This window comes from Diplotaxodon limnothrissa, linkage group LG22 (genome assembly GCF_057381915.1).
Source record: "Diplotaxodon limnothrissa isolate DT_005_m linkage group LG22, D_limnothrissa_male_GT1.1, whole genome shotgun sequence".
In the NCBI taxonomy this organism is placed as follows: Eukaryota; Metazoa; Chordata; class Actinopteri; order Cichliformes; family Cichlidae; genus Diplotaxodon; species Diplotaxodon limnothrissa.
The window spans coordinates 45,265-67,375 of NC_140616.1; the positions used below are offsets into that span (position 1 = coordinate 45,265).

The window sequence follows — 22,111 nt, forward strand, 5'->3', positions numbered from 1 at the left end:
GCTGATTTGGGTGCGCCCAACTTTTTTTAATAGTGTGCATAAGAAAAAGCCAGAAGAGGGAGCACCTCTGGTTCAATCCCAGTTGCAAAGCAGCTGACCAGCTTCTGTGTGTGTGTGTGTCTCTCTCTCTCTTTTACACAAAAAACACATGTCAATGCGCTTGCAAAAACTTTAATATGCAAAGCACAGGACGTCCCAGCTGGTCGCCCTCCGGTGGACCACAGATGCAATTGCAGCAGAGGGAGCCCCTCTTGTTAAATCCCAGTTGCACTGCAGACCTCACAGTGTGTGTGTGTGTGTGTGTGTGTGTGTGTGTGTGTGTGTGTGTGTGTGTGTGTGAGTGTGTGAGAGAGAGAGAGAGAAATTAAAAAGCAATGAAATTCAAATTTTGCACTACAGACCTCACTGTGTGTGTGTGTGTGTGTGTGTGTGTGTGTGTGTGTGTGTGTGTGAGTGTGTGAGAGAGAGAGAGAGAAATTAAAAAGCAATGAAATTCAAATTTTGCACTACAGACCTCACTGTGTGTGTGTGTGTGTGTGTGTGTGTGTGTGTGTGTGTGTGTGAGACAGACAGACAGACAGACGGAGAGAGGGAGAGAGAGAGAGATTCAAAGCACTGTAATTCAAATGTTGCACTGCAGACCTCAGTGTGTGTGTGTGTGTGTGTGTGTGTGTGTGTGTGTGACAGAGAGACAGACAGAGAGAGAGAGAGAGACACTTGCTGTGGATTTAAAAATTTAAAAAAACACACAGAAAACCCAAAGAGAAAAAGAGGCACAGAAGTCGATTTGTACCGCGTTGAGTTGCAAAGCAGCTGACCAGCTTGTGTGTGTGTGTGTGTGTGTGTGTGTGTGTGTGTGTGTGTGTCTCTTTTATACAAAAAATACACGTGAGTGCACTTGCAACAACTTTTAATATGCAATGTACAGGACTTGCCAGCTAGGCGCCATCCTGTGGACCAAACATGCAATTGAAAGATGTTATTTTCGCCGGTATAACTCCTTCAGACACTTTGTACCGCATTGAGCCAGCAGAGGGAGCACCTCTTGTTCAATCCCAGTGGCACAGCAGCTGCTCTGCTTCTGTGTGTGTGTGTGTGTGTGTGTGTGTGTGTGTGTGTGTGTGACAGAGAGAGAGAGAGAGAGAGTGACACTTGCTGTGTATTTAAGAAACAAACGCTCAAAGAAACCAAACAGAATGACACAGGCAGAAAGACACTGTTTTATTTTGGTAACCAATGATGCATTTCTTCTCCCCTTGTACAGTGCACCCTGAAGCCGTGTGTGGACCAGGAGATCAGCAGAACAGGAACCACAGAGCGTCAGCGGCAGACATCCAAGCTGCACAGGGCACACGCAGCACCAGGCAGAATTAATGACGTCCCTGATCCACAGCTCAAGCCCAGCCACCCGCTGCCTCCTCGCCGCCTCCTCCCGGGACCTTCAAGGACCACCCACCAGCCACTGGTACACATTCCAATCTTACACAATGGCCCCAGCATCACAGGGCATCTCCTGACATTAAAATCTATCCTGATTTCTGTTGTTTTTCCCTCATCTCTGAGCCGCTGAGTGTGAGTGTGTGTGTGTGTGTGTGTGTGTGTGTCTCTTTTACACAAAAAATACATGTGAGTGCACTTGCAACAACTTTTAATATGCAATGTACAGGACTTGCCAGCTAGGCGCCATCCTGTGGACCAAACATGCAATTGAAAGATGTTATTTTCGCCGGTATAACTCCTTCAGACACTTTGTACCGCATTGAGCCAGCAGAGGGAGCACCTCTTGTTCAATCCCAGTGGCACAGCAGCTGTACTACTCATTAACGGTGCTGTTTTTGACCATCCTTTGATGACACATTTGTGCTTGACAAAAACAGGAGCTGCCTCCTTATATTTGAGGTGACAACAACTGAGTTTGTACATGGCAAGGGGAATAACAGCAGAGGTAAAGACAGTGAAGATGTGATTGGGAGAAGGAAGCCAAGATTTAGTTGGAAGACAAGGTTACATTCTACATACTGTTGCTCAACTTTCTACTCTTACTATCTTTTTTGTTTGTTTTTAGTAGACTGCTCTTGTATTTTTATGCATCAGTTATGAGGTATAGAAAACTTTGAAGAACAAAAGAGCACGAGCACACAAGCTTGTATTGTTTTTGTTTTGTATTGGCACGGCAGTTTAAAAAAAAAAAAAGAAAAAAGGAAAAAAAAGAAAAAGATCCATCTGCGTATCTAATTAATGCTTTTTCAAATTAAGACATTTTGTTTTGTTTTTTCCTTTTTCTCAGTACTTGCCTGAACTGCATGGTGGTAAGAAGTAGTTTTTGGAGGAGTAAAGAAGGTTGTTGTTGGGCTGGTTAGCTTTGTCTGTCTTTGGAATTTTCTTACAGGACACCCAAGCATAACTGTAACATTTGGGGGCTTCGTCCGGTGGTCGAGAGAGGGAGTGTGGAGCAGGGAAATTATTTTACTGCTATTGTTAAATAATTGTCATCATTACCATTGCATTAATAATATAATCTGGAGTTTATATTGCATTCAGGGGTTAAACAGTGTCTCTTTCAGAAAGACTGAGTTGCAGGCTGACAGGAAGTTGTATGCAGAAGTGAAAGCAGGAAGTTATTTTGAGCAGCAGGCTAAGACGAGGCTTTAACAATGTAACAGATAGCTTTAAGAAGGCTTTAAGGTTTTATGCACACAGGTATTAAATTAACTTTGTATTCCAGGTGCAGTTATAACTATTTTATACATATTGCATATCTGTGCTTATTTGAGTTGATGTTCAGGTTCTTTAAAGGTCTTAAGCTTCAACTAGTGAGAGTGTCTAGATGATCCATGCTGAGGGAAAACTAGAACATAGAAGGAATTGCAATACATGCTTACAAAACACTTATATATCAGATCATTTTATATTAAGGTTTTAGTAGAGGTTCTTGGTTAAAACATTTATTTAGTAGAAGACATACACATAGTCTCAGTGAGCTTCTGGTCTGGTAAAAGGTCAGAAGTGCAACAGGTGAATTGAGAAAGAGCATTTGAGGACGAGACACAGATAGTAGGTGAAGAGGTGACACAAAGAGCATGTGAGGTCGTGACACACACACACATGAGTTAAATTTATTTAGAGGAGAGATTACTCATGTCTGGTTGTAACTGCAAAAGTGTCTCGGTAAAAGAGGAACCGTTCCTTGTTGTCTCGGCAAGAAAGAGGAACAAGACAAGAACTGAAAGGTAGACAGGAAGGGCTAGCCATGAAAATAGAAGATGATTTTCTGGGTGAAAAGTCATGATGGTGTTGATCTGATCTATGTATAAAATGTACCGGTGACGCATGAAGGGGCGTCAGTAAACAAACCCTGATGCTATAAAATATCTGTTCATGCTTTGATTAAGTCGAGGACTACTGGCTGTCTGCGTACAGAGTGTCTTCCCACACGTGTGTTCATTAAAATCATTGTTGGACCAAGATCCTCTGGACCATGGGTGGTGTGTACTCTCTTTCCTCAATTTTGAACCTTAACATTCTAGGCGCCATCCTGTGGACCAAACATGCAATTGAAAGATGTTATTTTCGCCGGTATAACTCCTTCAGACACTTTGTACCGCATTGAGCCAGCAGAGGGAGCACCTCTTGTTCAATCCCAGTGGCACAGCAGCTGCTCTGCTTCTGTGTGTGTGTGTGTGTGTGTGTGTGTGTGTGTGTGTGTGTGTGTGACAGAGAGACAGACAGAGAGAGAGAGAGAGAGACACTTGCTGTGTATTTAAAAAACAAGCGCTCAAACAAACCAAAGAGAACGACAGAGGCAGAAAGACACTGTTTTTTTTGTGGTAACCCATGAGGTCTTGCTATCGAATTGTACAGTGCATCCTGAAGCAAGGCCGAGCAGATGACATAGTGCTCCACAGGCCTGCTTCTGGTGCCTGCTCCTGTACCAACCTGCTGCAGAAACAGAAAAAGACAAGAAGTCACGTAAGATAAAACAAAGAAAATAATGTAAATACACACGGAAAGGATTTAAAGGAAGGGGGTGCCATAAACAAAAGTACAGTGAACAAAGGACGGGATGTCAAAAAAGACAGGGGGTGCCATAAAAAGATAAAGAGACAATCCTAATAAATGTATCTGACTCCAGCAATTTGCACTAAAATTTCTAGAAAGCTGGTTTTCTTTCTCCTGCTCGCCTTGTCTGAATATGGAGTAAACACAGAAAGACAAGAAAAAACAAGGGGAAAACAAAGAGAAAAATAGTAAGAAAACTAAAGATATGAAAGACAAGAAGTCACGTAAAATAGAAAGAAAAGCAGAAAAAGAAAAAGACAAGAAGTCAGAAAAAGAAAAGGACAAGCAGTCAACTTAAAAAAGCCCAAGTGGGAGGAGCTAACAAGAGTATAAAAGGCCAAGAGAGGCAAACAGAAAACAGAGAGACAAAGACAAGACACACTGGGTCGGCCTGAAGAAGGCAAAAACATGCCGAAACGTCGCGAACGGCCCAGTGAATGCTAAATGTGCACTAAAACCCTAGATATGGGCAATTTTTTGAACCAGGGCAGGGACACCACCACCCGGCCCCATCGATGGCCCGTGCACCTCAGGCTACCAGCTTGCTGGTGGCCTGATTCTTTTCTTAACACCTAACCAGCCAGTGCCTCGTGGGGTTGGGGGTGCCCCTGCCCTCTATCTTACCCTAACCCTAACCACAGGGGGGTCCCTAACACAAAAAACGAAGACAAGAAGTCACGTAAGAAAGAAAAACAAGTAGAAAAAGAAAAAGACAAGAAGTCACGTACAAGAAAGAAAGATAAGCAGAAAAAGCAAAAGACAAGAAGTCACGTACAAGAGAGAAAGACAAGTAGTCAGAAAAAGAAAAAGACAAGAAGTCACGTACAAGAAAGAAAGATAAACAGAAACAGAAAAAGACAAGAAGTCACGTAAGATAAAACAAAGAAAATAATGTAAATACACACGGAAAGGATTTAAAGGAAGGGGGTGCCATAAACAAAAGTACAGTGAACAAAGGACGGGATGTCAAAAAAGACAGGGGGTGCCATAAAAAGATAAAGAGACAATCCTAATAAATGTATCTGACTCCAGCAATTTGCACTAAAATTTCTAGAAAGCTGGTTTTCTTTCTCCTGCTCGCCTTGTCTGAATATGGAGTAAACACAGAAAGACAAGAAAAAACAAGGGGAAAACAAAGAGAAAACAAAGAGAAAAATAGTAAGAAAACTAAAGATATGAAAGACAAGAAGTCACGTAAAATAGAAAGAAAAGCAGAAAAAGAAAAAGACAAGAAGTCAGAAAAAGAAAAGGACAAGCAGTCAACTTAAAAAAGCCCAAGTGGGAGGAGCTAACATGAGTATAAAAGGCCAAGAGAGGCAAACAGAAAACAGAGAGACAAAGACAAGACACACTGGGTCGGCCTGAAGAAGGCAAAAACATGCCGAAACGTCGCGAACGGCCCAGTGAATGCTAAATGTGCACTAAAACCCTAGATATGGGCAATTTTTTGAACCAGGGCAGGGACACCACCACCCGGCCCCATCGATGGCCCGTGCACCTCAGGCTACCAGCTTGCTGGTGGCCTGATTCTTTTCTTAACACCTAACCAGCCAGTGCCTCGTGGGGTTGGGGGTGCCCCTGCCCTCTATCTTACCCTAACCCTAACCACAGGGGGGTCCCTAACACAAAAAACGAAGACAAGAAGTCACGTAAGAAAGAAAAACAAGTAGAAAAAGAAAAAGACAAGAAGTCACGTACAAGAAAGAAAGATAAGCAGAAAAAGCAAAAGACAAGAAGTCACGTACAAGAGAGAAAGACAAGTAGTCAGAAAAAGAAAAAGACAAGAAGTCACGTACAAGAAAGAAAGATAAACAGAAACAGAAAAAGACAAGAAGTCACGTAAGATAAAACAAAGAAAATAATGTAAATACACACGGAAAGGATTTAAAGGAAGGGGGTGCCATAAACAAAAGTACAGTGAACAAAGGACGGGATGTCAAAAAAGACAGGGGGTGCCATAAAAAGATAAAGAGACAATCCTAATAAATGCTTCTGGCGTAGGATCTTGGTGCGGCCGTTTGCCTGGTAGGTGTGTTTGGCTATGATGGCAGCCTTGGGCACAACAATGCGGGAGCAGGTGTTCTCAAACTTCGCATTGATGCAGATCTCTTCGCCTTCACAGAATCCACGCCGGTCAATTTTTGCATTCAATGACACCTGACCGTCAGGGATGAACATGCAGGTGACTTTCTTCTCGGAGGGTCAGCGCTCGTTTGCATGTATTAGCTCTAGAATTGCCACAGTTATCCAAGTAACGGATGAGCGATCAAAGGAACCATAACTGATTTAATGAGCCATTCACAGTTTCACTGTACCGGCCGCGTGTACTTAGACCTGCATGGCTTAATCTTTGAGACAAGCATATGCTACTGGCAGGATCAACCAGGTAGCCCCTCAGGCGGCGGCAGCGGCGCGCACGCACGCGCTCGCTCGCTCGCTCGGGGCTACTGAGCCCTGTCGACCAGGGCGAGGCTTTCCGGATGCACGTGTGGACCGGGGCGAGGGTTCGAGAAACCGTGTTTGCCGGACGGGGCCCCGTCGCCCTCGCGGGGTGGGCAAACTCTGGGTTTGCCTACCCACTCTGCGACGAGGCCCGCCGTGGTATGACCACCGGGACGGACCGGGCGTCTCGGTCTCGCTACCGAGCGATCGCGTCTGGCGGGGGGGGGGAAGCGTGGGGAGGACAGGGCGGGGTCCGAGAACCACCACCCCCTTCGACCTTCGCGCTGTAACCCCCGGCCAGCGCTAGAGGCGAGCCTGCGGGCCGGAGGAGCTGACCGCCCGAAGGCGCCGGCGAAGGTGCCGGGCCCGGCGGCAGCCCTCTGATGGCAGGCCACGTTTGCCAGTCGATCGGGGTGGGAGGGCACAACCCTAGAAAAAAACTTACCTGTTAAAATAAAGCCTGTATAAAGGAAAGAAAAAACTTACCTGTTAAAATAAAGCCTGTATAAAGGAAAGAAACAAAAAGGAAAACACTTATTCACCTGGGCTCGACTGAAGAAGGCACTTCTATGCCGAAACGTCTCGCGATAGCCCATTAGCTCTCAAACCCAAGACATGGGTAATTTTTGGAACCGCCGGGCAGGGTCTCCACCTCCCGGCCCCCATTGATGGACAGTGCAGTCAGGCCCTTGGTGGCCTGTTATCACCTAAACCCTAACCCCCTAACCAGACCCCCCTCCCCTCCGGCGGCCGGACATGCTGAAGTGTATCCCCCTGTGGCGCTGCAACCGCCACGTCGAGTCGGTGGACAAGCGGCATTGCAACTTGCAGACGGTTCCTGATGAAATATTTCGATACAGCCGCAGTTTGGAGGAGCTTCTCCTTGATGCCAATCAACTCAAAGAGCTACCAAAGCCTTTCTTCAGACTACTGAACCTCCGGAAACTTGGCCTGAGCGACAATGAGATCCAGAGACTCCCACCTGAGGTGGCTAACTTCATGCAACTGGTGGAATTGGACATCTCCAGGAACGATATTTCTGAGATCCCAGAGAGCATTAAGTTTTGCAGGGCCTTGGAGATTGCAGACTTCAGTGGAAACCCCCTCTCCAGATTGCCGGATGGTTTCACTGAACTCCGAGCGCTCGCTCACCTGGCCCTCAATGATGTGTCATTACAGATGTTGCCCAATGACATTGGAAATTTGGCCAACCTGGTGACGTTGGAGCTCAGGGAGAACCTGTTGAAGTCTCTGCCCATGTCGCTCTCTTTCCTGGTGAAACTGGAACAGCTGGACCTGGGCAGCAATGAACTGGAAGTTTTGCCGGATACCCTCGGCGCTCTCCCCAACCTAAGGGAGCTGTGGCTGGACCGTAACCAATTGTCCTCATTACCACCAGAGCTGGGAAACCTTCGTAGGTTGGTGTGTCTGGATGTGTCGGAGAATCGTCTGGAGGAGCTCCCGTCAGAGCTGAATGGCCTCCTGGCTCTCACAGACCTGCTGCTCACACAGAACCTGCTGGAGGTCGTCCCGGACAGCATAGGGTCTCTGAAACAGCTGTCCATCCTGAAGGTGGACCAGAACAGACTGACCCATCTGACTGATTCAATAGGCGAGTGTGAAAACCTCACAGAACTTGTCCTGACGGAGATAAGAAAGATCTAACCCAAGACATGGGTAATTTTTGGACCCGCTGGGCAGGGTCTCCACCTCCCGGCCCCCATTGATGGACAGTGCACTCAGGCCCCTGAAAGGGTGGCCTGCTATCACCATAATCCTAACCAGCCCGTGCCTCGTGGGGGTGGGAGATGCCCCTGCCTGGCCCTAAAACCCTAACCCTAACCAGGGGGGGGTTACAAGAAGTGCAGAGCTAGAACTAGTGTGGCTCCACTACACAGTCAGGACTGTAAAGTTAAGAAACCACTAATTCAGACTCAGGCCTTATATTTACTGTTCTTTGTGTCAGGACAAGAAGTGAAAAGTTGTTGGGTGGAAAAAGGAATGAATGAATACATGACTTTTGCACACAGATCTCATTAACACACAAAACACATCCCATCTGAGGCCAGACAAATGTGGACTGTGAAGGCTCTCTATTGCACATTTAACTGTTGTCAAAGTAACAGCTGAAAAAAATATATTTTGCTGTACCACTAGTGTAAAAAGTGAAATTAAAAAAGGAAAAAAGAAGAAGAAGAAAGGCAACCATTCAGTAGTTCTTGCCCTTTAAGGCTAATCAAAAATGGTGGAAATGTGCTTTTCCTCTCACACTTGACTTGTTGTAGTATGTTTGAATATGAGAAAATCATTAAAAAAAAGTTTTTGGGAGATGCAAAATCCATAAAAAAAAGGAGTAAAAAAAGCCTAAGTAAAAGGAAGAAAAATTAAAAGAAATGCTTACCTGCAATACCTGAAGAAAAAGGAGAGAAAAAAGTTAGAAAAAAGTGCTTACCTGCAAACCCTAAATAAAAGGAATTAAAGAAATGCTTACCTGCAACCCTAAAGGAAAAAACCTGTATAAAAGGAAGAAAAAAGTGCTTACCTGCAAAAACCTAAGTAAAAGGAATGTAAAAACTTAAATAAATGGCGGTGAAAATTAAAAGAAATACTTACCTGTAAAACCTGTATAAAAGGGAGAGAAAAACACTTACCTGCAACCAGTACTGACCTGAGCCAGCCTGAGGAAGGCACTACGATGCCGAAACGTCGCGATGGCTCATTGCAGATCGAACCCAAGACATGGGTAATTTTTGGACCCGCTGGGCAGGGTCTCCACCTCCCGGCCCCCATTGATGGACAGTGCACTCAGGCCCCTGAAAGGGTGGCCTGCTATCACCATAATCCTAACCCCCTAACCAGACCCCCCTCCCCTCCGGCGGCCGGACATGCTGAAGTGTATCCCCCTGTGGCGCTGCAACCGCCACGTCGAGTCGGTGGACAAGCGGCATTGCAACTTGCAGACGGTTCCTGATGAAATATTTCGATACAGCCGCAGTTTGGAGGAGCTTCTCCTTGATGCCAATCAACTCAAAGAGCTACCAAAGCCTTTCTTCAGACTACTGAACCTCCGGAAACTTGGCCTGAGCGACAATGAGATCCAGAGACTCCCGCCTGAGGTGGCTAACTTCATGCAACTGGTGGAATTGGACATCTCCAGGAACGATATTTCTGAGATCCCAGAGAGCATTAAGTTTTGCAGGGCCTTGGAGATTGCAGACTTCAGTGGAAACCCCCTCTCCAGATTGCCGGATGGTTTCACTGAACTCCGAGCGCTCGCTCACCTGGCCCTCAATGATGTGTCATTACAGATGTTGCCCAATGACATTGGAAATTTGGCCAACCTGGTGACGTTGGAGCTCAGGGAGAACCTGTTGAAGTCTCTGCCCACGTCGCTCTCTTTCCTGGTGAAACTGGAACAGCTGGACCTGGGCAGCAATGAACTGGAAGTTTTGCCGGATACCCTCGGCGCTCTCCCCAACCTAAGGGAGCTGTGGCTGGACCGTAACCAGTTGTCCTCATTACCACCAGAGCTGGGAAACCTTCGTAGGTTGGTGTGTCTGGATGTGTCGGAGAATCGTCTGGAGGAGCTCCCGTCAGAGCTGAATGGCCTCCTGGCTCTCACAGACCTGCTGCTCACACAGAACCTGCTGGAGGTCGTCCCGGACAGCATAGGGTCTCTGAAACAGCTGTCCATCCTGAAGGTGGACCAGAACAGACTGACCCATCTGACTGATTCAATAGGCGAGTGTGAAAACCTCACAGAACTTGTCCTGACGGAGATAAGAAAGATCTAACCCAAGACATGGGTAATTTTTGGACCTGCTGGGCAGGGTCTCCACCTCCCGGCCCCCATTGATGGACAGTGCACTCAGGCCCCTGGTGGCCTGCTATCACCATAATCCTAACCCAGGAGGGAAGGACCGCGCATTCCTCGGTCCCCCCCAGGGGGGACGGGGCCGTAACCAACGCCCTAACCCTAATGATGCGGGTGTCCGCGCTGAAGCTTCTGGGTCTGGGCTGCGCCAAGGTGGAGTACGCTAAAGGCAAGCAGCGGTGCCGACAGGAGGCCGAGTACCTCAGACATGAAACGGTCCTGCGGCTGCAAGACCAGCCCACAGACTCTGACGGCTCTGTGGTGTTGAGACCTGGCAACAAGTACGAGTACACGTTTGGATTCGAGCTCCCTCAGCAAGGGCAACTGGTGTCGTCATACAAGGGGAAGTTCGGCTACGTCCAGTACTGTGTCAAAGCCCTGATGGAGAGGCCGCAGCAGCCCGTGCTAGAGTGCAAGAAATGTTTCGAGGTGGAGGAGCCACTGGATGTCAACACCCCAGACCTGCTGTCTCCAGCAGGTGGCATGAAGCAGAAGAAAGTCACCTGCATGTTCATCCCTGACGGTCCCTGGGTACTGGAAGGCTGGTGCGTTCATAAAGATGGGACTGTGAGGCGGAGGAGGAGTTCAACGGCAATGCTCGCATGCTGCCGGTCGGCTGAAGTCCACCAGTGGGAACCGTGGAACTGTGGTCCACCTGTTAAGGACCAAACTTGAAAACAGGCAGAAGGTCTGAACTCCAGAGGAGGTTGGATGGAGAAGTAAAGGCACGAGTGTGGAGGTGGACTGAAATGTTGGTCGTTTGTTATGTCAGCTGCCTTCAACCTGCTTCATCGCTTATGAGTCTTCCTGCTCGTGCTCCTCAGACCAGAGATGTTGAGGCCCGATGGCACAGTGATATGCTGCATTTCTGAATAAGCTGCCCTTTCCAGAGACTCTCCATTTACAGCCACTATGACTTTGTTACTGGGCCGAGCACTGGCCTGCTGTGGCACCGTGGCTTTTTCTCATTGCACTCCAAGACTGTATTTTTACAGGACTACTCAAAAGGAAACATCCTTTTACCAGTCCACTCAGTTTGCATCGCTGTTACGAAATTGTTGGGAACACTGTTGCTTTTCAGAATCACAGCATGTAAATTTCTTCCTTAAATGTCAGTAGTGTTACCAGTGTTTGAAAAAAGTCCTTTATTCCTATATTGTTGCTTTTGACTCTCCTACTGCCCAGAAGACTCTGTTCAACTGAACAATGTTTTTGATGTGGAGATATGCAACTTCCACCAGTCACCACAGCTTGGTGACTGGTGCTAATTACTGCGAGTGCCGTCCATACCACACGCTCTCGATGGAACGCACTTTATCTGAGGATCCTTGTATCTGATCTGCAGTTGTCCCAGGCAACATTTCATTTAAGAGTTCCACTTCTGTGAATTCACAACTTCTGTTCTTTCAGGGCGCAGGGAAATCACTGTTAATGACTCATTTGTGAGAAAATATGTTTGTAATACGCTCTTGATACGTGCAGATGTTTTTGTATGAAAGCCGAGGGGAGAATATAAAAGGCGGAGCTCACACAGGAGCTCATTTTCCACTCGGCACTCGATGAGAGCACATCTCTGCCAGTCCAACTGTTGCCAGCTAACCTAGCTTACAGTTTTCTGTGTGCCACACCTGAAGAAGACCGTGTACGGTCGAAACGTTGTGTTTTTTGTGTTTATTTTTAAATAAACAGTTTTTTTTGGCACACCTTCTTTTGTTGTTTACTGTTTTTACGTGACTTTTTCCTTTCCACATTTTGGAAAGCGTTTTTTGTTCACATTAAAATTAAATAAATATTTTTTGAAGCACATTTAATTTTTTTTGGAAAAAAGAAAAGAAGAAAAAAATTCTGGACGCCATGGACGACGGCTGGACGGTGGTATGCTATGGCCGCCGCCGCCAACGTGACCGCCAAGTCTTCTGGGACGGGTACGGAGGGCCGCAGGGAGGGATGGACCGTGCACGCTCCTTTTCCTTTCGGAGAAGGGATTATCTTCCCCACCCTAACCCATTTTAGTCCTTCCTCAAATGAGAAGACGTAAAAGATGGAGCTTCATATTTTAGAGCACAGCTTGAAAGTGGCGAGTATAGAGAAAGAAGGGATCCAGATTTGCACTCACGGATTAATAAAACTCGCCTTCCTGGCCTCCAAAACAAGATGCAAGTTTTTCAGTTTGACAGAGACTCCAGAGGACTATACCATCATCGTCGACGAGGAAGGATTTAAAGAGCTGCCCCAGTCGGAGCACATCAGCGTTGCCGACGCCACGTGGGTGGCCCTTAACGTGGTGTCAGGAGGTAGCAACACATCCACTTCACAACCCATAGGAGTCACCAAAATCGCTAAATCAGTCATCGCACCACTGGCCGACCACAACATTTCTGTTTTCATGCTGTCGACGTATCAGACGGACTTCATCCTGGTTCGAGAGCGAGACCTCCCGATGGTCATGCACACTCTGTCTTCCGAATTCACTTTGTTTCGAGTGGTCAACGGGGAGACTGTTGCTGCTCACAATCTGGGGGTGACCAATGGCTTTGTGAAACCAAAACTAGTGCCCCGTCCTATCATTCACCCCTTATCCAGTCATAAGAAACAGAAAACGTACAAGTTGTGAAATAAGAAAAAGAAAAACGTACAAGTTGAGAAATGGAAGAAACACGTAAAAGCCGTAGAACTGGAAAGGACAAATGAGAAGGGGGTGCCAGAGAGGAAAAATACAGGACGGGATGTCAATAAAGCAGGGGGTGCCATTTAAAAATTAAAAATATAAACAGAATGAAAAAGTTAAAGAAAGAATAAGAAAAAGAAAACGTACAAGTTGAGAAATAAGAAAAGAAAACGTACAAGTTGAGAAATATAAGAAAGTTAAAGAACAAACAGAGAAACAGAAATATAAAGAAAAGAAAGAAAACAGAAAGCCCAAAGTGGGTGGAGACAGAGAGTATATAAAAGCCGAGACAGGCAAGAAACAGAAACAGAAGACACGTTGGGCCAGCTTGAAAAAGGCACAAATACGCCGAAACGTCGCGAAGGCCCAACGATGCGCATTGGCCAATTATCACCCTATATGGGCAATTTTTTGAACGGGGGACGTCTGCCCACTTCATTCGTCGTGAGCGTGCCTCCAAGGGGGTCCAGCGGCTGCTGGGTCCCCTTTCTCTTTCCTCATCCCTAACCAACCCTAATCATACCTGCATTTGTCCACTGGAGGGAGACAAAAACACCAAGCTCTGAGATTCAAATTTTGAACTGCAGACCTCACAGTGTCTGTGTGTGTGTGTGTGTGTGTGTGTGTGTGTGTGTGTGTGTGTGCGTGCTTTGGTGTGTGTGTGTGTGTGTGCTTTGGTGTGTGTGTGTGTGTGTGTGTGTGTGTGTGTGTGACAGAGAGAGAGAGAGAGAGTGACACTTGCTGTGTATTTAAGAAACAAACGCTCAAAGAAACCAAACAGAATGACACAGGCAGAAAGACACTGTTTTATTTGTGGTAACCAATGATGCATTTCTTCTCCCCTTGTACAGGGCCTTTTATGACAGGAACAGGAACCACAGAGCGTCAGCGGCAGACATCCAAGCTGCACAGGGCACACGCAGCACCAGGCAGAATTAATGACGTCCCTGATCCACAGCTCAAGCCCAGCCACCCGCTGCCTCCTCGCCGCCTCCTCCCGGGACCTTCAAGGACCACCCACCAGCCACTGGTACACATTCCAATCTTACACAATGGCCCCAGCATCACAGGGCATCTCCTGACATTAAAATCTATCCTGATTTCTGTTGTTTTTCCCTCATCTCTGAGCCGCTGAGTGTGAGTGTGTGTGTGTGTGTGTGTGTGTGTGTGTCTCTCTCTCTTTTACACAAAAAACACATGTCAGTTGTTAAGGAAAATGTTATAAAACACTTCTTCAGTAAAGACTCAGAGAAGAGAAACACACAGAACTTCTTGCTAGCAAGGGCAGCCTCCACTCTAAGAGACTCCAGTGAGAGAACTGCCCCGGTCTTTATTTTATACTCCATTGAGCGTGTGTGTGTGTGTGTGTGTGTGTGTGTGTGTGTGTGTGTGTGTTGACAGAGAGAGAGAGAGAGAGAGACAGAGAGAGAGAGAGAGAGGGAGAGAGAGAGGGAGAGATACAAAGGAATGTAATTCAAATTTTGCACTTCAGACCTTACAGTGTGTGTGTGTGTGTGTGTGTGTGACAGAGAGACAGACAGAGAGAGAGAGAGAGAGACACTTGCTGTGGATTTAAAAATTTTAAAAAACACACAGAAAACCCAAAGAGAAAAAGAGGCACACAAGTCGATTTGTACCGCATTGAGTTGCAAAGCAGCTGACCAGCTTGTGTGTGTGTGTGTGTGTGTGTGTGTGTGTGTGTGTGTGTGTGTGTGTGTGTGTGTGTGTGTTGACAGAGAGAGAGAGAGAGAGAGAGAGAGAGACAGAGTGAGAGAGAGGGAGAGATACAAAGGAATGTAATTCAAATTTTGCACTTCAGACCTTACAGTGTGAGTGTGTGTGTGTGTGTGTGTGTGTGTGTGTCTCTTTTACACAAAAAATGCACTTGCAACAACTTTAATATGGAATGTACTGGACTTCCCAGCTAGGCGCCCTCCTGTGGACGACAGGTGCAATCCCAGTTGCACAGCACTTGACCAGCTTCTGTGTGTGTGTGTGTGTGTGTGTGTGTGTGTGTGTGTGTGTGTGTGTGTGTGTGTGTGTGTGACAGACAGACAGACAGAGAGGGAGATTCAAAGCATCAGGACCAGGAGATGACACAGTGCTCCAAAGGCCTGGTTCTGCTGCCTCCTCCTCCACCCACCTGCTGCAGACGCTTCTGTGAAGGGAAACTGCTACATGTTATGTCACCAATCCCTGCCATGCTGCGTGTCTAACGACCCGGCAGGGCCTGCTGAGTACAGTGGTGGTGGACCCAGGCCCTCTGCACCTTCCTTTCTCCGATTGGGACCGTTTTGTCCCATCCTTTTTGGTCCGATTCGCCATATCTCCAGAACCGAAGAAGCCATCGGCGTGGCCTCTTCGCCACAGCGTCCGGCACCCACCAAAACCCCCACCTAGACACCAACCTAACCCCTAATTATTGCTAGTTATTTTAATTTTTACCTGTCGTCTTGTGTTCCAGTCGGTCGCAGCAGCAGTGTGTTACCAGTCGCCAATACTCTCCTCTTTAGTTTGAGAAGTCTCCTTTTGTATTAACTATGCTTTTCCAAAAACGTCTATCTTTGTGTACACGTTGAATGAATGTTAATGGGAGACCAGTTCTTTGGGGGGGTTTTTTGGGGTTTTTTTGTGGACAATCCTTGTCAGTGTTGGAGGAGGACTGTGAAGGACGACCGTTTTGCTCTCCCTGACATTTCGTATTAATGCTGGTCAAGAACAAAAATGAGAATGACACTGCTGGAAGTTATCACATCACTATAGTTTCTTTTAATAAGCACTTTTTAAAACTTTATATATTTATAATGCAAGGTAGCTAATGAGTAGACATACTGAGTTTGTGGGTCTCGTCTTTATGACATGTTTAAAAAAAAAAAAAGAGAGAGAGAAAAAGATTTGACTGTTTGTCCTCAAACTTTCAGACTCTGCTTTTGTTTCCCCAGCCCCGATTTCTGAGTGAAGGTACGCGTTTCAGGATATTTCATTGAAATATTGCTCTAATATTTTCAGTTTAGTTCTGGCACAAGGCACACAACACAGACACACTGAGCTCGGCCTGAAGAAGGCGAAGGAACGCCGAAACGTCGCGAAGAGCTCAGTAGATGCGCGTAAACCCAAGATGGGCAATTTTTTTGAACTGGGGCAGGGGTACCACCATCCTGTCCCACGGTGGAGAGTGCATCTCAAGGAACCGGCGATTGCTGGTTCCCTGATCTTTTTTCAACACCCTAACCCTTTACCACAGACGTGGAGTGAGGACCCGCTGTTCACTTTCAGTCAGTACACTGAAAATGAGTTTCATCAGACTAACCACAAATGTACGACAGTCAAGAACTTCTGCAGCTCTGAGCCAAGTTTCCTAAACAGTCTGCAGTATGAGGAGGACGAGGGATTATCTTCCACAACCTAACAGTGTACAGTGACTGATCAGGCAGTACAGTTTTAGGAACCTTTTTAACTGAGGCAGGATGGCATTTTGGTTTTTAATCAGAATCTACCCTTCAGCCAGAATTCATTTAAAGAGCTGTGGGAACATCTACCTGTGACTGAATCTCTGTCCGTCAGTTTGGACACTACCTCAACCGTGAACAGCATTGTTTTTATACTTGGATCTGTTGTGCCAAAGTAGGTAGTTTCCCCTGTGCTGGGAGCACGCAGGAAGTACTGATGTTTTCATTTTGTGAAAAAGTGAAAAATTAGTATCGTTACATTACCATTCAGTTTGAGGGTTACAACAGAAAATTATGTTATTTATATATATATATATATATATATATATATATATATATATGTATATATATATATATATATGTATATATATATATATATATGTATATATTATTATATATTATTATATATTATTATATATATATATATATATATATATATATATATATACATACATATATATATATATATATATATATGAATATCGATGAATGTGTGTTGTTGCTATACAGCCTGGTTATATGTGCCCCTTTTTTTACTTTGAGCACCACCTTCTTTAAAGACTGCTGCACAGCAATAGCCGGCTTTAATTTTTACAATTTATATATATTTATATATATATATATATATATATATATATATATATATATATATATATATATATATATACACACATACACACACACAAAGTAACACTCGGGAGAATGGACTAGTTAGTTTTAACAGCTCTTAAAGTAACATGAGAAACATTTTTCACCAAGAAATTCAGTTCAGTGGGTGGGTCAATGGGTCGTTCAGTGGGTCGTTTAGTGGGTTGTTCAGTAAGTGGGAAAAGTGGGCCTTTCATTTTGTCATTCAGTAGGCAAAAGGGGGTGGGGTGGGGGTGGATTCCTATTCCCACATATGTAACAAACTTGATTCAAACACTCAAAGTTAAACAAAAGAAGTTCTCATCACCTTAATATGTTCAAGTGCATAGTGTGGAGGACGTACTAAGGCCTTGAGGCACTCAGATGTAAAACCCAATATTGGTGAGGGTTTTTTAAATTTGTAAATTGGTGAGATTTGACCCGGCAACGACAGGAAGGTTACATACACAGCAAATGTCTTACACACACACACAACCAGACAGGCATGCACACAGAATGCTTAACAGTTAAAACTGAAATGCATGAACCCATCTCTCTTTGGCATGTTTATAATGCTTTTCCACAATGAGAGAGAAAGCAAAAAGAGACAGGAGCCAAAACCATCAGGTGGTGTACAGTACTGAAAAAGAACAACAGAAGGAGTATTTTCAGCGTGTGTTATTACGAGTGTTAAATGGGAATACTCTCAGTGGTGCCTCTGTAGAAGGTGCTCATAACCACACACAGGCACACACACATGATTAAACAATAAATGAAAAAAAACACACTAAAAGAGTTCAGAAGTGAGAAATCTATGAGCTGAATGTTCATAAACTGTTCATACATACAGTTATAGGTACATGAACATTTACCTATAACTGTAACTTGTGTTTCAGTGCTGCAGCCTATGACCTGCTTGACTTCCAGGTGTGAGAACCTGCAAATGTCCAGAGTCAGGAGAGACTGGGGGACCCACTTTAGCAGGGTCATCTGTGTTGGCTTTGGGACCCTTGATGATACAGGGGGACACAGTCACAAGCGCCTAAGGAAGAGTATGAGCAGGAACCAGCACCAGCTGAGAGATGGCCAATATGTAGACAGACTGTTCCCTCTTTGTGAAGGACTGATAGAAAAGTTTAAAAATATATATATATATATATATATATATATATATATATATATATATATATATATATATATATATATATATATACCGATGAATGTGTGTTGTTGCTATACAGCCTGGTTATATGTGCCCCTTTTTTTACTTTGAGCACCACCTTCTTTAAAGACTGCTGCACAGCAATAGTTAATTTTTACAATTTTTATATATATATATATATATATATATATATACATACACACACACACACACAAAGTAACACTCGGGAGAATGGACTAGTTAGTTTTAACAGCTCTTAAAGTAACATGAGAAACATTTTTCACCAAGAAATTCAGTTCAGTGGGTGGGTCAATGGGTCGTTCAGTGGGTCGTTTAGTGGGTTGTTCAGTAGGTGATAAAAGTGGGCCTGTCATTTTGTCATTCAGTGGGCAAAAGGGGATGGGGAAGCATACAGCTACAAGGACATAAATGTAGCCAACTTGTGATATGCTATTGCCACTCTGTTTCCGCAGGACACTGAGAGAGAGAAAGACGACAACAGAAGACAACGGTTCAATTTTAATGTAAGTACTGTTTGTTGGGCTTTTAAGTGGTTGAACATGTAAAACTTGCATGTGCCATTCTCCTCATTTTTAAAATTTAAAACTTGTTTTAAAACTTTTTTTTCTTTAAGTTTTTTTGGGGGGGTGGGATGGAAGCAAAGTTTGTGTGTGGATGTATTGTTGTTGTTCTTTGTTTGTTTTCTCATACTATCAAAATAAACTAAATTGATATGCAGTTTTTCTCTCTCACTTTCTGCCTCTCACTCTTTGTATTTACAGTGCAAACAAGATGGAGAGAAACATTGTCTACTGCCTGCTTTGTAAAAAGCCGCAACAGTCCATTCGCACACACCTGAGCAGAGTGTGCCTGAAAGACTGCACACCACAGAAATGTGAGGAAGAAGCTTCCAGAGCCATTGCTTCACAGAAGCTGTTTTCTAATGAAGGTAGAGTCTGGAACTTCTCAGAGCTCCAGGAGTACTGCAAGGATGAAGAATCTTGCATTAAACTCTGCACTCGCCTTCAAACACGTGGATTTATCATCACGAACAGTCCCCAAGCGTTTTCGACAGTTGTGCCAACAGCGAGGTATGATGACCTTATTGCCACTTCCACATATTGGATGACACATACAAACTTTCAATAATGTCTTACCTCTGTCACATTTGCAATAGGTCTGATAAGAAGGAAATTCTTGCCGTGGCCAAGAAGGATATTGAATATTTCCACACAAGACTTTCTGGCGGTGATTGCATCCCCACATTTGCAATGACTACCTTCAGACAGTACTGTGAGGCCATCCTGATTTTACAACATGGACTGACAGCAAATGCTGTTCAAGAACTTTGTGTAAGTGCACCACCAACAACAAAAGTGCACGATAAGTGAAATGACAGCTGATGTAAGTCTGTATTTCTTTAAGCTCCAACACCTTTTTTTTTACATACACAGGTAGAGGACTGGATGGCGCGGAAAGCAGTAGCTGATGGTGTTGAGCTGAGTGGTAACTTGAAGATAACCAGCCAGGAAGAACAAGTAAGTCATTCATTCTCAGCAGCGACTCTCTTCTTGCTCTATAGGCACCTTGTGAATTGATTTTATGAGATATTTAACATTGATTCCTTTTTTTCTCTGCAGTTGTTGGACTGCTATTTTAGGAACATCCGTCCAGTGTCCTTGGAAAATCAAATTGCTGGCAGCGATGACAGGGGCAAGTTCTTCCTAGGAGAATGTGGGGTCCCACTGTCCAACCCATCATTAGATGTAAAACGCCTGAGAGCGAGGTGAGTGCTTGACCTAACTGGATCAATAGCATATTAAGAAAGATTTGTTTCTTTGATCTGACAGAGAAACCCTAACCCTGGACTCATAACAGTCAGCCACATATGTTGCTGTATGTCAGAGATGTTCGCCCCTTGTATTTTGGTTTTTTCATCTCTCTGGGCTCTCTAATTAATTTGCATGCATTAAAAACCACAGATACCTGAGCACTGAACCTGGGGATGCTATGGCTGAGTCAGCATCAAGCTCAGTAGGAGGACTACCGACACCAGGACAGGCCAGGTACACTTTTTTTTAAAAAATATCACACACTACCACAAGTCAACCTGTGTTACACGTTTCCACATTTAAAAACTTTTGATGGATTTGATGCATCCCCTCCTCTACACCTTTCATGTAGCACATCATCTACGCACCTGCCACTCCAAGAATGGGATGCCTTCCTCCAGGCCTTCCCGGTCACCCTGAATGGAGAGCCACCATCCAAACGGCAGTGTGTACAGGCTGGCTTTCCACAGCACAGACACCACTACAAGAAATGGAGGGATATTCAGCTGAAGAAAAGAGTTGGGTACATTCTCGGTAAGGCCTGGGCATGTCATGTTAATGGAGCTGCTTCTGTTGCATTGCTTTGTTTGTTTTGTATGTATTTCAGAATGAAAATACTTTAATAATCTCTAAGAAAATTATGTGGGTTACACTTGTGTAGAGACAATAGCAGTAACAGTCTGAACTAATTAAATAATACAATACATGTAAGTATAACCCACTCAATGTTGTACACCCAAATATACACAGATAGCTCAATTATAAATATAAGGAATATTTTAAGGTACAAATACGTGATTGACTAAAATGCATATGGTTGATTTTTCATTTTTAAGCCGCAATAATCACTTGCATTATTTCTTGTACGTCGCTTTGTGACCACTTCATTTAGGTCAGTCAGTTGGCAGAAGAGGAAACCCACCTCAGCCTGCACGTGTGCAGATGGCTTTGGACAAGGAGAAATGGCACACCAACAAGCCCACTGTCAATGCCATCTTGCAGGCCTGGGTTGTTCCGCAGCCCAGTATACAAGACAACCAGTCCCTCATGTCTTCGATTGCAGAGCAGAAGTGGAAGGGCCTGGCTTTGCAAGACTTCGGGGAACGGAAGGGCAAAGGTAAAATGCACACAACATTTAGACAAATTGCAAGTGAACGTTTCTAAGAGCCCTGTCATGACCGATGGTCTCTTTCAACTTACAGGTGTGATCGCACTTATGCCTTTCCACAAAGGGGATATAGTGTGCGATTACCACGGGACATATATCACTGAAGCAGAAGGGAAACGGAGGCCCCAGTCGGGGTATCTGTTCTTCTTCAGGGACGAGTGTGACCGAGGGATGTGCATCGATGCCACTGCATTCCCCTGTGCCTGTCATCCCGACATTGACACCTATGGGAGGCGAATGAACCATTCCCGAAAAAATCCAAACATCAAGCCCCAGAAGTTTACAATGAACTTCCCTGCAGGACCTCAGGAGACAATACTTTTCATTGCCCTGAAGGACATCGCAGTTGGTGAGGAGGTGTTATGGGACTACGGAGTAACTCGGAAATCTTATGGTGGTGAAGGGGAAGACTTGGAGTGGCTGGACAGCTGACTTTCATTTTATCTGTTCTTTTCCTATTCTCTTTGCATGGGCTTTTTTATGTAGTGATTTTATTCTTAAAAAACACAGCTGTTTTTACATTGTCTTGCATGTAATTTAAATGTGGTTTGAGGGTTTTTTGTTTTGTTTTGTTTTGTTTTAATTTACGTATTGAAATAAAGTGTGATGTTTCCAAATTTCACTCTGCTTCATATTGTATTATTTACGTTCACTGTTTCGTGTTTTATTGTGAAAGTCTTGTGTTTCCATGTTCAGGTGTCTGGTTTTGCTTCCACTGTGGCTCCATTTTAATTTCTCATTTGTGTTCCCCGCGTCTTGACGCCTCCTGAAGAGCATGATGATTAACATAGCCAAGGTGATTATGAAACACGTCAGGTTTACAGATGAAT

General features: G+C 44.7%; 3 protein-coding genes and 2 pseudogenes across 3 annotated transcripts; all 5 read left to right on the top strand.

Annotated features, from left to right (window-relative positions):
* The first annotated feature begins 7,233 nt into the window (after positions 1-7,233).
* On the top strand, positions 7,234-8,166 carry LOC146609043 (uncharacterized). The gene has a single exon (XM_085346538.1). The coding sequence runs from the start codon at positions 7,258-7,260 to the stop codon at positions 8,164-8,166; it is 909 nt and encodes a 302-aa protein (XP_085202664.1). The 5' UTR covers positions 7,234-7,257.
* Positions 8,167-9,362: 1,196 nt separating this feature from the next.
* Positions 9,363-10,295, top strand: LOC146609044 (uncharacterized). Its single transcript, XM_085346537.1, has one exon. It carries the CDS (start codon positions 9,387-9,389, stop codon positions 10,293-10,295), a length of 909 nt encoding a protein of 302 aa, XP_085202663.1. The 5' UTR covers positions 9,363-9,386.
* Positions 10,296-10,483: 188 nt separating this feature from the next.
* On the top strand, positions 10,484-11,050 carry LOC146609045 (thioredoxin-interacting protein pseudogene; annotated as a pseudogene).
* A 1,337-nt stretch (positions 11,051-12,387) lies between these two features.
* Positions 12,388-12,989, top strand: LOC146609046 (cytosolic arginine sensor for mTORC1 subunit 2 pseudogene; annotated as a pseudogene).
* A 6,084-nt stretch (positions 12,990-19,073) lies between these two features.
* On the top strand, positions 19,074-21,713 carry LOC146609047 (uncharacterized). Its single transcript, XM_085346536.1, has 8 exons — positions 19,074-19,372; positions 19,459-19,633; positions 19,736-19,819; positions 19,922-20,067; positions 20,264-20,347; positions 20,466-20,647; positions 21,006-21,230; positions 21,316-21,713. Exons 1-8 carry the CDS (start codon positions 19,074-19,076, stop codon positions 21,711-21,713), a joined length of 1,593 nt encoding a protein of 530 aa, XP_085202662.1.
* The last annotated feature ends 398 nt before the right edge of the window (positions 21,714-22,111 follow it).

Coding starts and splice junctions, on each gene's coding strand:
- LOC146609043 (XM_085346538.1), top strand. CDS start 7,258: ATGCTGAAGTGTATCCCCCTGTGGCGCTGCAACCGCCACGTCGAGTCG.
- LOC146609047 (XM_085346536.1), top strand. CDS start 19,074: ATGGAGAGAAACATTGTCTACTGCCTGCTTTGTAAAAAGCCGCAACAG. Junction 19,820..19,921: donor TAACCAGCCAGGAAGAACAA/GTAAGTCATTCA, acceptor TTTTCTCTGCAG/TTGTTGGACTGCTATTTTAG. Junction 20,348..20,465: donor CCGACACCAGGACAGGCCAG/GTACACTTTTTT, acceptor CCTTTCATGTAG/CACATCATCTACGCACCTGC.
- LOC146609044 (XM_085346537.1), top strand. CDS start 9,387: ATGCTGAAGTGTATCCCCCTGTGGCGCTGCAACCGCCACGTCGAGTCG.